Source organism: Mauremys reevesii, linkage group 5 (genome assembly GCF_016161935.1).
Source record: "Mauremys reevesii isolate NIE-2019 linkage group 5, ASM1616193v1, whole genome shotgun sequence".
Lineage (NCBI taxonomy): Eukaryota > Metazoa > Chordata > Testudines > Geoemydidae > Mauremys > Mauremys reevesii.
This window is the reverse complement of record NC_052627.1, coordinates 10,917,864-10,933,571: the sequence shown is the minus strand read 5'-3', so window position 1 is coordinate 10,933,571 and position 15,708 is coordinate 10,917,864. Positions and strand designations below refer to the sequence as shown.

The window sequence follows — 15,708 nt, the reverse complement described above, 5'->3', positions numbered from 1 at the left end:
TTTTTACACTAGAAATAACCAGGTTGTGGAACCTTAAAAAATGTGAATTGCGAACGTTATGGGTCCTTAATGGAAAAGTGAGGCTGTTGAAACTTTAATGGATAAACTTTTCCCAGTTGTTGATACAACCTCCTGAAGTCAGCTTCTAAGAACTAGTTTGACATCTAGTCATTTAAATCAGCATGGATGACTAATAACTTGTTTAAAAACAGATAGATTCTCTCTGGCGCAAGACGATTATCTAAGCTGAGGAGGCTGTGAGAATATGAATGCATGAGCTGTGTTCTGAATAACGAATACACTATTTTTTTTGACAGGTATCATAACTAAAGCTATTTACAAGTCTAGTGAAGAAGACAAACAGGAAGAGGAGGTGAAGAAGACGTTGGAACAGCATGACAACATTGTGACTCACTATAAAAAAGTCATTAGAGAGCAGGTAACTACAAGCTGTAGCAGACACCTACAGTCACGTGTACTGTTGGGGGAAAATCATAGTAACTGGCTTTTGGGGATGCTGGAATGGAATTCCAGACCAGATATTACAAAACATGGAAGAGGCTTCCCAGCTCAGATAACTTGGGGAAGTGTCAGGCACCTTAATAATAAGCAGTGCTATCAGCCTTGCCCATAACAAATTTGGAAACTTACCTGCGCAGATAAGCAGTTCACAAGATACAGGCGCTGCACATGCAAAATATCTTTTGTAGGCTGAGTAAATATCTTGACTCTACTGCATTGATTTTATTGCTTAGCAGCTTGTCTCCCCATTGATTCATTTTCCACAAGTAATTAAGCAGAATTCCAATTTTCTTTTCTTTCACAGGATCAGCAGCTTGAAGAGTTAAAGCAGAAAGTTAATACTTTAAAATCCCAGAACGAACAGCTTCAGACAGCAGTTACGCAGCAAATGTCTCAAATCCAGCAGCACAAGGACCAGTATAATCTCCTTAAAGTACAGCTAGGTATACTTCACAAAAACACTGAAATCTATCCTTGCTTCATAGCATGCGTCCAGTTCTCTGTGCAGCCCATGGCAAGCAATCTAAATTCTGCAGAAACCAATCCTTTCCAGTTTTAGCAGCGTGTGGTCCTAAATTCTGCAGCACACTAGAATTCACACAAATGAAAAAACAGGACTTATTTTCTAGCATTAAAAAAGAATGCAACTGGAACAGTATTTCTACCAGTATCTAATTTATTAAATTAGATAAAAATATCAATGCCTACATTTTTTTTATACTGCCTCCAAACTTTCAGTTATTGGTGATGGACTATTTTGTATGGACAACTGATGTGCATTAGAAAAAGGGAAACTGGCAGTTTTAGCTGCAGTGGTCTGGGAAGAGGCAGAGCAGCTTGAGAGGTGAGCACTCAGCAGGTTCAGATTTAGGAAACAGGGTGAGGAAACGTCCTTTTCCCTCCGCCTTGCCATTCATTGAATTCTGACTTCTATGGTTCTTCTCACTGTACTGTCTAAACATGTTAGACAAAGATGGAGGAGTCAGCAGCTAGCTGCTTTGCTGCTCCTGCATTCCTGTTGGATGCGGTTTCAGAAAAAGTACACGAACTGGAGGCTCCTGCTTAATGATCAGTAGTGAAGTGCCACCAGTTTCAGGTGTCCTTAGGTTTCACAGTTGATGTCCCTTTGAAATGAATGGAGTAGTCCATACTTGTCAGAGCTATTGTTCTGGATGTTTGGCGTTGCAGGAAGAAAACACCATATTGGTTCACATTTGGAAGCCAGCCTTGGCAATCAGAGGCTAGAAACTTTTCTGAGAACACAAAAGGTTGCATTTTGCAGCCAAATTGCCCAACTATGCATGGATTCTGCCGTCACTGCTGTAAAAGAGCAAAAAATGGGGCATTGTGTACAGTAAAATCTCACTCATGACTATAGGGAGACCCAAAGCAGCTAACCCAGTCTAACAAACTAGCAAGATACTGTACTGCTATATGGATTCTGTCTGCTTGCCATGTCAAGCATAATAAAATTTACTTGTTCGTTATGAGATATACAAGAATTCTAATGATTTTGTGTGTAAAAAAAAAATCAGTTATAGGCCTCGTTACCACATTCTGGTATTGAATCGTAGCCCATTTTGGGTGGCAGTGGGTTATGGATTGGGAAATGAGAGTCTCGCAGTGCTACAGCAAGCCTTTTCTTACTAGAGACTGGCCTAATGGCTTCAGCAGAATCCTAGAAAGAGTGGAAATGTGGAAAAATTGGTAAGGATGAGTAGAAAAGAATAGTGCACGCAGGGAGGGACAAAATCAGAGAGGCTAAAGCACAAAATGAGTTACACCTAGCAAGGAACATAAAAGTCTTTAAGAAGAGGTTCTGTAAATACATTAGGAGCAAGAGAAAGATGAAGGAAAGTGTAGGTCCACTACTTAATGGGGAAGGAGAGCTACTAATGCATGACATCAGGAAGGCTGGGATGTTTAATACCTATTTTGCTTCAACACAATAGATATTAACAAGGGTGACGGAACTGTATGGGATTGCAAGCACTTTGTAGGACGGGATTAGAATTCAAAGTGATCTTGACAAATTAGATAATTGGTCTGAAAGCAACAAGATGAAATTAAATGAACACAAGCCCAAAGTACTTCACTTAGGGAGGAAAAATCAAATGCACAACAAAATGGGGACTAAAAGGTTCTGGGGGACGGGGGGCAGAGGAGGTCACACATTGAATGAGACAGCAACGAACAAGGCTAATATCATTCTTGGGTGTATTAACAGGAGTGTCACATGTAAGACCCGGGTGGTAATTGTTCCCCTATACTTGGCACCAGTGACACCTCAGCCTAGAATATTGTGGTGTCAAAAACTGGACACACTTTAAGAAGGATGTGGACAAGCAGGAGAGAGTCTAGAGGAGAGCAAGAAAAATTCTGAAAGGTCCAGAAAATCTGACCTATGAGGAAAGGATAAACAAATAGGTCGTGTTTAGTCTTGGGAAAAGAAGACTGAAGGGGGAACTTGTCAACAGTGTTCATATATGTTGTGGCCTGTTAAGAGCATGGTGATTAATTGTTGTCCATGTCCACTGAAGGTAGGACAAGAAGTATTCTGCTTAATCTGCAGTGGGACAGATTTAATTTAGCTTTTAGGAAACACTTTCTAACTGTAAAAGTAGTTAAGCTCTGGAATAGGCTTCCAAAGGAGGTTTTGGAATCCCATCATTGGAGGTTTATAAGAACAGGTTGGACAAATGTCTGTAAGGGATGGACTAGGTATTCTTGGTCCTGCCTCAACATTTGGGTCTGGACTAGATGACCTCTCGAGGTCCTTCCAGCCCTACATTTCTGTGAATACACACTTGTGATTTTAGAGATGTTTCAGGATGAAAATGTTCTATCATTGGGTTGCACAATGAAAATTTGCTCCATGAATGACCTAATGTATTCTATACAGATGAAGCTTATAAAATTCATCAGTGTGATGTAAGCACCTAGATACCACTGACTTTCAGTGGGACCTGGGCTCCTAAGTCACTTGAGAAAAGGTTACCTGCTGTGTACTGTTAGCCCTGAGTATATGATACCAGTGCTCAGGAATCTACATTGGTCGCTGTGGATGCCTAGCTGCGGTTTATGGTGTAGGCCAAAGCCAACGAGACTGCAGAGAGGCAGACTCTCAGGCTCTTCCCTGTCATACTGCTGCAGCTGAGCTCAGTGCAGGCACTCATGCTAGTTTCCTTGGCAAGGCAGGGTAAGGCAGACACAATAGGCCTGCGCCTTGGGATCCAGCCCCTGCAGTTATCTGAGCACATCAGAATCTGAAGCGTTCGTCATTAACGTATGTTTGTAGCAGTAACTGTTGTGAAGAAAAGCTGAAGACTGGGCAGAGCGTGGAGCATACAGCGATGTGTGCCTGCGCCTGTCGGCTCGTGAAACAGTAGCCCTGAAAGGCATGAACTGCCCCATGGATCTTAATGGGACGATAAAGGCCCTGCCTTTGCCATCCCAGCAGAGAATCGAGGGCAGTGGGCTTGGGCCACATGCAGATAAACCCCAGCTACGGGGGTAAGTGGCGGACCTCTTCCCTGATCCCACTGTCGCACCTGAGGAGAGAAGGGAGCCGTGTGCTGCCGCCCTACCACCACCGCTCCAAGTGGGCAAAGCATGAGGCCACACGGGGCCCATGTCCGTGTTCCAAGGTCCTGCATTCCCGTTTTCCTTGGCATATAAGGGAACTGCTCTTGGACGCTGTCTGAGTGCCCCTCCCTCCATTGATCCAAAATAGCCCATATCTGTTAACCTTAAGGACAGGCTGCAAATCCCATGTATTTGGGCTGAGGCTCAGGGGTCTGTGTAGGGTTTGGAGGTCTGGATATTCTGGATTTTTCGTGCTGGGATGGAGGGATTAGGCAGGCGCTCCAGGTCTGTGAACAGGCTGATTTTATGTAGGGGGTTGTTTAATTTTACGTTCATATTCTTGATGTGAGTGTTGTTACCTGGTAAGGCATCTTGAGCCTAGGATAACACATTCCTTATGTCTGTCGAAACAGAAATGAATTTTAAAATGTGTGCGTTTAGGTCCAAACACAGAGTGAACTGGAATATAGTTTTCTGCACTGGGATGTTTGTGGTGAAATGTAGACCTACCCCTACCGTCCTACACTTGGACTCTTCACTCTTTCATTGGTTGAGCAGGCAGAAACAACCACACACACTTTCTCTTTTTTTAAAGGAATGGCAAGTTTCTGAAGTTCATACACGTGTGTTTGGGGGTAGATTTTTGAACACGGTAGAATATAATCTTTTAATCTTGAATAATTTGTAATTCCATTTCTTTATATGGGGGGAAGCAAATTACTGTAGAAGATAACTCGTGTGAATGTAGTAAATGTGTAAACAAAACCCGTGCTATTAAGTTTCATACTAATTTTCAAATATCTGACCATTAGGAAAGGACAATCAGCATCACAGTTCCCACAGCGATATGCTTCAGATGAATGGCATTCAGCCAGAAGAAATCAGCAAATTGCGACAGGAGATAGAAGAATTGAAAAATAAGCATGAAGTGCTACAGGGACAGCTGAGAGAAAAGGATTCTGTGATTGAAAACATGGTGGTAAGTGACTGCTTCAGAAGGGCTTTCAGTTCACAGTTGCAGAGCTTCTTAAAAATATTATCTTCATGAGGCTAGAAATTCTTCGCTACAGCCCTGTCAGCACTAGAAAGACAATGGTTTGTTAAGTATCAGAGGGGTAGCCGTGTTAGTCTGGTAGCATAAAAGCAAAGTGGCACCTTATAGATTAACAGAGCAGACAAGCGTTGTGCATACTATCTTTCTTCTCAGATGTGTGTGAAATTAATTACTCTCTCATCTGAAGAGAAGTGGGATTCACCACAAAAAAAAGCTCATGCTGCAACGCCTGTGTCTCTCTATAGTGCCACAGGATTCTTTGTTGCTTTTAATGGTTTGTTATAACCAGTTAACCTCTGATTACAGCCAACATGGCTTGAGTTGTCTGCACAGAGTTTTTCTGCCTCAAACTGTGGGTGAGAGTTTGTGTATCCAAACCTACTACACTGCCAAATTGTATCTCTGTATCTCAAAATAGCACCCTGGGATCACCGTGTTCACCATTGTGATCTCATTGTGATGCGTGGTATGATACTCACCCTTTTGATATGATATGGGCACAGCGGTCCCACAGTTCCAGGTTGTACCCCAGGACTCCTTATCACAAATATAATTGTATTCCATTGGGTTGGAGGTAGTTGTGTTTCCAAATTCCTATTCCAAGGAACTCTTAAATTATCAATCTTTGGCAATTTTGGGGGGCCAGAAAATGGTAAAAGGCTACCACTGGCCAAGTAAATCCAGGTTAGAAATGCTGACCTTGGGCTTAGCTACAAACACAAGAGTATCATCCGCATAGAGGATACGTCTGTGCTCTGTTGGCCCACCTTGATACCGTGAATATGCTGATTTGCTCGGATAGCGATGGCTAAAGGTTCTAGAGGTAAATCAAACAGAAGAGGAGAAAGGGGCAGTCCTGCTTCATACCTGCGGGTAATGGAAAATGGACAGAAACAATAGCTTTGGTAACTACCCTGGAAGCTGAGGTAGAGTATAAAGGCTTAATCCATGTCATACATTGTTTACCAAATATTGTGGAATATTGTGTTCAGTTCTGGTCTCCCATGTTTAAGAAGCATGAATTCAAACTGGAACAGGTCTAGAGAAGGGCTACTAGGATGATCCGAGGAATGGAAAACCTGTCTTATGAAAGGAGACTCAAAGAGCTTGGCTTGTTTAGCCTAACCAAAAGAAGGCTGAGGGGAGATATGATTGCTCTTTATAAATATATCAGAGGGATAAATATTAGGGAGGGAGAGGAATTATTTAAGCTTAGTACCAATGTGGACACAAGAACAAATGGATATAAACTGGACACTAGGAAGTTTAGACTTGAAATTAGATGAAGGTTTCTAACCATTAGAGGAGTGAAGTTCTGGAACAGCCTTCCAAGGGCAGCGGTGGGGGCAAAAGACACATCTGGCTTCAAGACTAAGTTTGATAAGTTTATGGAGGGGATGGTATGATGGGATAGCCTAATTTTGGCAATTAATTGATCTTTGATTATTAGCATGTAAATAGGCCCAGTGGTTTGTGATGAGATGTTAGATGAGGTGGGATCTGAGTTACTACAGAGAATTCTTTCCTGGGTGCTGGCTGGTGAGTCTTGCCCACATGCTCAGGATTTAACTGATTGCCATATTTGGGGTCGGGAAGGCATTTTCCTCCAGGGCAGGTTGGCAGAGGCTCTGGAGGTTTTTCACCTTCCTCTGCAGCATGGGGCATGGGTCACTTGCTGGAGGATTCTCTGCACTTTGAGGTCTTTAAACCATGGTTTGAGGACTTCAGTAACTCAGACATAGGTTAGGGGTTAGTAACAGGAGTGGGTGGGTGAGATTCTGTGGCCTGCATTGTGCAGGAGGTCAGGCTAGATGATCAGAATGGTCCCTTCTGACCTTAAAGTCTGAGTCTATAAATACAAATGTTGCTATGTGGTCAAAGGCCCTTTCGGTATCTAAAGAAATGACAGCTAAGGGTTCTTTAGAATCTCTCAAAGCAGTAATAATAGCCATTAGTTGATGCAAATTATCTGAGCCATAAAGGACACTTATCTGATTTGTTTGTGTAATAAATTCACAATGTGTGTGAGAACTTTTTCCAGTCGCATAGCAAGAGTTTTAGCTAAAATCTTAGCATCACAATTGATTGAAGAAATTGGCCTGTAATTACTATTTAGTCCAAGGTCTTTCCCAGGTTTAGGAATAACTGAAATTACATCTTCTCTTAGAGAAGGTGGGAGAGTCTGCTTTTTCCTGGCCTCATTGAACATATTCAGTGAGCCAGGTGTTAAAGTTTCAGAGAGCTTTTTATAAAATTCATTTGGGAACTCGTCTGCGCCAGGTTTGAATGATATGGAGGAGGGAGATGCTAAAGTGTACGAGACATTTAAAGAAAATGTATTGTAAAGATTTCAGATTACCCCAGAAACCAATGGAATAAAGTACAGAAACCTCAGAATGTTTGATAATATCATATGGAATCTGTACATAAAATGTAGTTTCTGAGAAAATGGATAATGGGGTGAGGGTTGAAGGTGATTATGGAAAACTGTTTGATCTGACAGCCCAGGAGCAATGGTTAGGGGTATTACAGATGAGGTAAAGGCAGCATGTGACCAAAAAATAAATAAAAATCCAGTTTTAGAGGCTGCAGAAATTGCTAAAATGTTGAATCAATGGACCATGGGAGGGTGCAAATCCCAGGGGAAGGGAAATCCCCATATCACCCAGGTTAAGTGGGAAGAGGGGATTGAAAATAAACCTAACTGCAACTTTGAATTAAAAAGAAAAAAAGCCAAGGGAGCCTAGGGCTTAAAACCCTTTCTGAAAAGGAAAGGCCAGTGATCTGCCATCACTGTGGGTGGGGCTCCCAGCCATATAGAACTAAATTGGCCAAAATTTGTGGTAAATGAATGCCCCTGTCATTGCTCCAGAGGCAGTGGTGGAGCAGGAGGAAATCCTAGTGAATGATATAGGGATGGCTTTTAGGAGGGGAGTGAAGAATTTATTTAAAATGCCGTGTGACTCCATGTTAAGACTGATTTAGAGCCTGAGGAGTTCACCCTTGATAACTGGTTGGAGAGATCTAAGTATAGAACACACGACCAATGTAGGGTTTGTGCCTGGCTTCCTAACACTCTGCCCTGAGGTTAGTGCTCACGCTCGAGTCACTGTAGGCAGCAACACACTAGTTCCTAAGAATGATGCTCAGTGTAGCAGAGTGGTATTTCTAGTAGTCATGATCCACCTTCCTGAGAGAGGACACTGCTTGCCCAAGTCCATGAGTGGGCATCTGCAGAGACCACTCAAAGAACTAATGCATGTCACTTGGTGGTAACCACATTTGAGATGCACACTGCACGCCCTGCCCACTCTCTCTCTCTTCTCCGAGTGCTAGTAATCCGACTGTATCCACCGTGGGTGTGAAAGTGTGAGGTCTGTCTCAAAGAATTCCTCTAGATACAGGTGAGAAACCCTTTTAGCCGTGAGATAACGCTTAGTAAATCTAGTTTCATGGTTGCTTTTTCTCGTGTTGCAGAAGTCTTTGCAGTCAGAAACAGGAACAACTGAGCAATCCTCACAGATAACTGCTGGATTGGAGCATGGTAATGAACTACATAGGGTGAGTTCTTGATGCTTTGACAGATACTGAGTCCAAACTTCCTTTGTTTGTAACTTGGGAGTAATTCTGTGCAGTCATCCATTGGGCAAAGCTGCCTGTTATGGCTAGTAGTAGCAGAGGATGGGGAGATGGTTGTAGGCCAAGTTTTCATTGACTGGTAAGATTGGTTCCGAAGTGTGTGACTATTTAGACTTTATGAGCTGCTCTTAGTAATCCTGGAGCATCGAGACCATAAGTCCTGAAAAGAATCAGAATAACTTTTTGTGTTGAGGTGAATTATGCCATTGGAGAAACTTGCACAGAAATTCTGAAGATGCCGGACTGCCTATTTGCAGTTGCATAACAGAAAACATCACTTAAATCCTGATATGCATTATCAATACATAGTGTTCTGAGCCCTTTCCACCAGGGAAAAGAGCACCTATATTAGGAAATGACCGAATTAAGAAATCTGCGATGTCTGAAAGTATCCCACTATTAATTTTATCCCGATTAGAAAGCACATTAATAGGTACAGGACTTGGATTGAGAAATGCTTTATCTAAGATGACTTGCATTGGAAGGTTTCTGCAATGTAAATTAAGATGCCTATAGAATTGCCAGCAGCCAGGAGAGTTATGATGTGAAGATGTGATCTGATAAGCTTAAAAAAAATGTAACAAAGTCTCAAATAGATGACTAAGAAGTTTTTCACTCCATACAAAACATTTGGCTACTTAAAATTACATGAGGTTATTAATGGTGCTGGAGTGGTACTCTTGAGGACTCTGTCAGCGTGTCTAGATAAGTGATATTGGTGGATAAATATGCCTCTCACCAGAGGTGCTGGAACAACTTGTATAGTAGGGTGCTGAGAGTCATTGAAGCAAACTGTAAACCGTGCATATGATGGAAACAACTTCAAGCTAGGGGGTGCAGCAGCACCCCTAGTTCCACCACCTATGCTTCTCACGCCTCACATAACTAGCTTGAAAATAACGTGGTACATAATTTGTAGCTTTTACTTCCAAAGAGAAATTGAACAGCTGAATTCTGTTGGGTTTTTTTGACACAGGAACTAGAAGCCTTGAGGATCCAAATACAGTCACAGTCTTCGGACATCTCTAAACTTCAGTCTGAGAAACAGGAGCTGCTACAACAAATGGTAACTCAGTAGGACTCTTGCAGCCTTTCCTGATCCTGCCCTATAGATTAAACTGTAGAAAAATGTTTTTCACTCTTTTCACTTTGTCGCCGTTCATAACAGTACAGGGCCTGTTCAGAACCAAGCCCTACTGCTGGGGAAAAGCACAGGTACTAAGCTGAACTATTTTAAAGCTTTAATATTGAGTTTTAGGACAATATAGCACCACCTTAATCAAGCCTAAACATAAGTAAAGCAGATAGGGCAGGATAGTGTAATGATGAACTGCCTACTCCTAGGGCACAGGTAGGCTGTTTCTGGCATCACATCCATACTGGTCTGATCTGGTGTAAATCCTGAGTTGTCAAACCCCCTTTGTTAAACACACATCCTTTATTTCTTGTCTCTTAACATCACATAGGTGCAGATTATTAAACATCTATAAACATTCTGTTCTAAATGTATGTCACACACAGTAACCCAAAATCCTTTTAAACTGATAGATTTGTACTTCTCTTGCTAAAACTCTTAATTAGCACCTCCTTATCTGTCTGTTTCTAGCGATCACTATCCTCCTCCTCACTCAGTCCAGCTGTCTTTTCCTTGCTTTCTTATATTCCCTTATTTCTGACAACAGCTGTCTCATTCGTACGTATCTTCTTCTCGTGGCCTTGGAGTTACGGGTTGGCTAGTTCTGCTCAGTCAATATCCATCCTCCCTACTCGGTTTTCCTAGGGAGGTTTGCATGTGGCTGGAAAATCACACATGTGTCGGGTTTGCTTTGCCCTGTTATCTACACAGTCCAAGAATCCACTGTAGATAAGACACAAACCAACTTTCTGATTTTTTACAACCTTTGAAAGCTGTGTCAACAAGACACGTGCGGAAAGCAGAAAAGTTCCCTTTTAATGTTCTTAAGACTGTTGATTATACACACACGCAAATACACACACACTTCTCTAACGTTATTTAATATACATTTATCTGACACAATTCATTATATATTTCTTTACACTACCTTGATGTAACTCCGTGAACTTCAGTGAAATGCTGAGTCCGTATTTTTCTCTCATTTCAGTCAATATACTGATGAGATAAATAACAGTCAATTATCAGTTGATACCTAATAAGAGCTGCAGGAATATGCTTTCTCAGAACCAGTGCATGTGTTACACCATTGCACACTTGTATCATTTAAGAAGCCAGGGGAAATATTTTAAACTCGTACTGTACATAACAAGGTCAGAAAAAGTGTCATCACTGTGTTTATTCCTGAATCTGTTGCCTGCACTATATGACACTTAAGTGTGGTTTAATGGATGTAATGTTGTTACACAATTGAGTGGGCAATAATTACTTAAAATGTGTAAGAAAAGTGGACATGTAATTATGAATGAGATTTAAAAAGACTAGCAGGCACAACAGTGTAATACTTTACATTTAACTGGCAGTTCTTTGGCCTTGGAAAAGGTAATTGCGTTGGCTTTGTCATCATATAGGGCTTCACCAGCAAATCTTCTACTTGTGAAACTTACAAAACTCCAGGAGAGTTTGGAGGTTTTACAGATTGGGCCACTGTTCCCATTTTGCCTGCCCTGCTGTTGTATTAACCATGTAGTTACTTTTCTCTCCTCCCAAGAGAGCCGTACATATGGGAAAAGCTCAGAGCTGAAAAACTCCTGTCAGCAATGCCTGCTCTTCTTAGCACCCTGGCTAGCGCCTGGTGCCAGAAACAAAATGGCTGCCTGGCCTGTCTGCTCTGTGGGATGTGCTTGTGGAATGCCAGCCAGCCTGCATCTCAGAAGCCCTTTATCTTGGCTGTTCTCAGGCTTTATCAAAACCTGTTGCTGTTTTGAGTGGTGTCATATGCAAGTTCCCATTTGTGAGCTTTCCATCTGTCTGACAGTGTATAGCGCCCCTCAGAGCATCAGCCTGTCTTTAATTTTATCTGAGTGCACAAGTTGTACACAGTTCCAGCACGTTGGCTATATGGTGGGAAGAAGTCTACAGTTGGATGAGTGAAAATTACATTGACCACTGTGTGTATGATTGAAACACTAACTGTTCCTGGTACTGAATATCTACTCCACAGAATAGAGCTTCGGTTCCTGCTCTGGGCGACAGCGGTGCTGTAATAGCAGCAAAGAACAGTGAATTGGAGGGCAGATTGTTGCAAGAGATAAAAGAATTGAAGGTTGGTCATTGGCGAAACAAAAAACCTGAAATAACTATACACAGTTTTCAGTTATGGTCATAATTTCGTGAAGTGCTTCAGTATTAAAGGTGACCTACAAAGGTGGGGAAAGCTTTTGGGGGTGCTTCAAGTTTTTGGGAATTGATTTTCTTTTACTATATCAAAAAATCTTAAGCCTTTTCCTGTTGAGTTTTCACATTAGAAATCCGGCTCTTGTCTGCCCTGACAGATTTGGCCTGGAGAGCGTGAGAAATGATCTCAAGAGTCAAAATGAAAGTTAAACAATTGAGGATAGGAAAGGCCTTTTTAGTTGACGTTAAATACATGTTAAGAAAACGGGAGTTTTAAACTTCAGTGACGGGCGGACAGCAAGCCTTTATTGAAGATTTAATGCTCTTGGGCCTCTAATGTTTGAGCACTAACCTTATCTCCACATGACCTGACTGCTGATGAGGGACATTAGATTGTAGAATTGAAGCTCCAGGCAAGTGGAGGCAGGAATGTTGAGCTGTGGTGGTCGGTCACTTGAGTGACTTGAATGAACTGACTGCTGGGGGTGTTCGTGACTTTCTTATTTTCGTGACTCTTGCCAGAATGAAGCTAAAGCGCTTTCTGAGGAAAAAGCATTGCTAAAGCAGCATCTGGACTCAGTCAACAGTACAGTTGCTGTCTTGCAAAATGAGAAGAGCCAACTCCAACAAGAAGTTGCAGAATCTAAAAAAGAACAGGACGACCTCCTGGTGCTTCTCGCTGATCAGGATCAGAAAATACTTGCACTAAAGAACAAGCTCAAGGAGCTTGGGGAACCGGTAAGATAAGTGTTCAGTGAAGTCAGTTCCAACATCCAAGGCTTGGAGTGAGCTGTTACCGAGTGCCCGGTAGCTACTCCCTTTGCCTACAGTCGCTCCCAGTGTCTACATTGTATAGGCTAGTGGTTGTGGAAGCAGACAGAAGGGCTGGCAGAACTTAGACATATCCCCTGTTTGCCATGAGTAAAGCAGGTGCACAGCTTAGGGATGCAGTTAGATCGTGGCCAAACTGGGTATCAACTGGGCCCAAAGTAGGTGTTTTTGCCCCCCATATGCACCCGGTACAATGAGCATGAGACCATCTCTCCATGCAGGGACCGTGCCACAGCCCTGCCTGCCTGTTTCACCTTGAGGTTAGCTGGCTGTATTGCATTCTCCATAGCTACCACCCATGGACCATTCAAAAGCTACAACTCAAAAAGCTGCAGCCTGCTTATTAAGTGGAGTAGAAGTGCCCTGTGTTTGGCACTGGCTTCCAGTGTTCTTACATGTGGAATTTAATGAGTTGGTTTTAACATACGTAGCCCAGTGGCTTCGGACCTGATTGCTTGGCTGTCTCTCTCCATGACACATTGCCACAGTTATAAACAGGGACACTCTCAGCTTTGAAACACCCTCTCCCACAGCTCCTCCAGAGCCTAGATTTTGTTACCCATCTGGAGTCATTGCAAGGCCCATCTTTTTATCTTCTCCTCACAAGCATGTTCTATAAGAACCATAATCAGGGAGGTTCATGGACAGGTATAACTGCTAGTAGCTTTCAGCATTTTGCCATCATATGCTTGCTAGAAAATAGGTCCAGGTAGCTCTTGTGTGCAGAAACCTCTCTTTCAAAACCACACGTGGCTATTCTGTCCTTCGTCTGCGAGTGGGTACGTCCCAGCGATACAGGCGGTACTACAGGATAGTAATCCAAGTGCACATGCTAGATTGGTCCCTTTCAGGGTGCATTGCTTCTCACAAACCCCTCCATAATTTACAACTGAGCTTGTGCATCAGATCACGTGTAACACTTACTCTGCTGCTTATGTGGTGGCCAGGTGACTTTTGGTGAGATTTCCTATTTGAATACAACTACTTCATGTGTGTCTCTAAATCCTAGGGCTCTCAATGTAGGGACTAGCCTTTTGGTAGCACATAATACCCCTCTTGGCCATGCTACACCAGTTTGTAATGTCCTAACTCAAGTCAGTTTTGAAAGAAATGCGTGGAAACGTTTCTGTTCAATATTTCTACAAACTGGGCCAAGTTTAAATAGAGAGGATCCGTTCAACATTCTGTGGAAAGTTTGTGGGTCACCAAGTTACGAAAGAGGTCATAACACTTAGTGGCTTCATTGAGAAGGTTTTGAAGTACTGCACAGACATTAAGTCTCAGCAATCGGTATGGTAGGTAGTCTCATTTTACTGGTGGGGAAACTGAGGCACAGAGGAAGACTTACCCAAGGGCACAGAAAATAAGTGACAACTCTGGGAAGTTTTGTGTCCAGATCCCCTGCTTCCACTCCAGACAACAGTTTTCCTCTCCTCAGGACTGAGTCAAATAAAACCCGCTGATCTCTGGAGTTGACTTCTTAGCTTGGATGTTGGGAGCAGTGTGGTGATCCACGATGGCTGATGCCTAGAAGTTGAAATACTGATATAAATGCAATTTGTATGGTAATTTTAGGTTTGCTTTAGGCTTGTTTTTCATGACTTTGCAATTTGTTTGGCCTCTGGCTCACACTTCTCTCAAATGTTGCTTCTCTCAAAAGAAATCCCTGATTTTTTTTTATTTCAGGTGGAAGATGAGGATGATATTGAATCTGGAGACCAAGGTGATGAAGATGAAGAAGAGGATGGGGAAGAGGAAGACTAATAGTGCTTTAGTGTCACCATGAGAAAATTAGAGGTTGCATTGTAATTCAAAATTTAAACTAATGCTGTTGACCTACAAAGTAAAACATCCACTTACGGAAGCGAATGGGAAAATAATGTTCTGATTTTCTGAAGTGAAGTGTTTGGAAACCATCATAGGTGAAACAAAAATCAGTGTTAAGTTAAACAAAAGCATCCCAACTTCTAACCGTTTAGAAGCCGCTTTAGACACTGTTTAAAGCATGAGGGTGACAATGCTACTGCCTTAGTTCATTGTCGTTTACAGAAGTTCTGTGCATTTGTCTATCATTTTAATGTTTCTTTGGAACTCTAAGGTGATTAAATACATATGTATTTGGTTTAACATCTGTTGAATGGAATCATTGCTTCTACATTCAGCATGGAGCTAATCAGAACTCATAGGTTCCTTTAAAATAAGTGGTTATGTTGGAGCAGGGAGGGGAGGCTGGGTGAGTTGGGGATTGTACACACCCAGCAGCTTCCGGTTCATGTGTACTAAAACAAATGGAACTGAACAGTGTCGCGTGCCTTGACACCTGAAATGGCTGCACCGCAGTCTGTACCTCAGCGAAGAAACCCAAGGAAACTGCACCATTATGCTAACAATGAGGAGGGAGTGGCATAGATACTTGCAGCGGTATGGTAGCATTTCTAAGCTGAACTTCTCCATATTTTTAAAAAACCAAACAAACACCGCTCATCCGAAAGATTAAATGTGCTACCAGATCATCATAAATGATTTCCTTGTATTCTTGAGTAAAGAAATGAAAATACAACTGATTTATGTAATTTATTGGCTCTTGTGCAGAGTAGATAAGAGAATAGATTTTAAAAGAGCAAAATTAATACACAATGCATAAATTTCATGTTTTGGTAATAAAAATAGATATGTCCATTTAGTATTCATTCACTTAATTCTCTTGTGTTGTTTTTAATCGTGGATTTTACTGCTCATTTGAAGCAGAGTGGCTTAAAAACACCAG

At 42.0% G+C, this 15,708-nt stretch overlaps 1 protein-coding gene and 1 long non-coding RNA gene across 5 annotated transcripts in view; one reads left to right on the top strand and one right to left on the bottom strand.

Annotated features, from left to right (window-relative positions):
• USO1 (USO1 vesicle transport factor) overlaps positions 1–15,068 on the top strand; it is a 61,097-nt gene extending 46,029 nt beyond the window's left edge. For all 4 annotated transcript variants that reach the window (XM_039539220.1, XM_039539223.1, XM_039539221.1 and 1 more), the window contains 8 exons: positions 318–439; positions 827–965; positions 4,920–5,086; positions 8,639–8,722; positions 9,777–9,866; positions 11,938–12,039; positions 12,633–12,848; positions 14,628–15,068. In XM_039539220.1, the coding sequence (XP_039395154.1) occupies positions 318–439; positions 827–965; positions 4,920–5,086; positions 8,639–8,722; positions 9,777–9,866; positions 11,938–12,039; positions 12,633–12,848; positions 14,628–14,705 (998 nt within the window). In that variant the 3' untranslated portion in view covers positions 14,706–15,068. The remainder of the gene's footprint in view (positions 1–317; positions 440–826; positions 966–4,919; positions 5,087–8,638; positions 8,723–9,776; positions 9,867–11,937; positions 12,040–12,632; positions 12,849–14,627) is intronic.
• LOC120405589 lies at positions 10,615–14,583 on the bottom strand. The gene is made up of 3 exons (XR_005598705.1): positions 14,290–14,583; positions 10,864–10,931; positions 10,615–10,658 (listed from the first exon to the last, which is right to left on the bottom strand). It is a non-coding gene; the product is annotated as an uncharacterized LOC120405589 (long non-coding RNA).
• Positions 15,069–15,708: the final 640 nt, after the last annotated feature.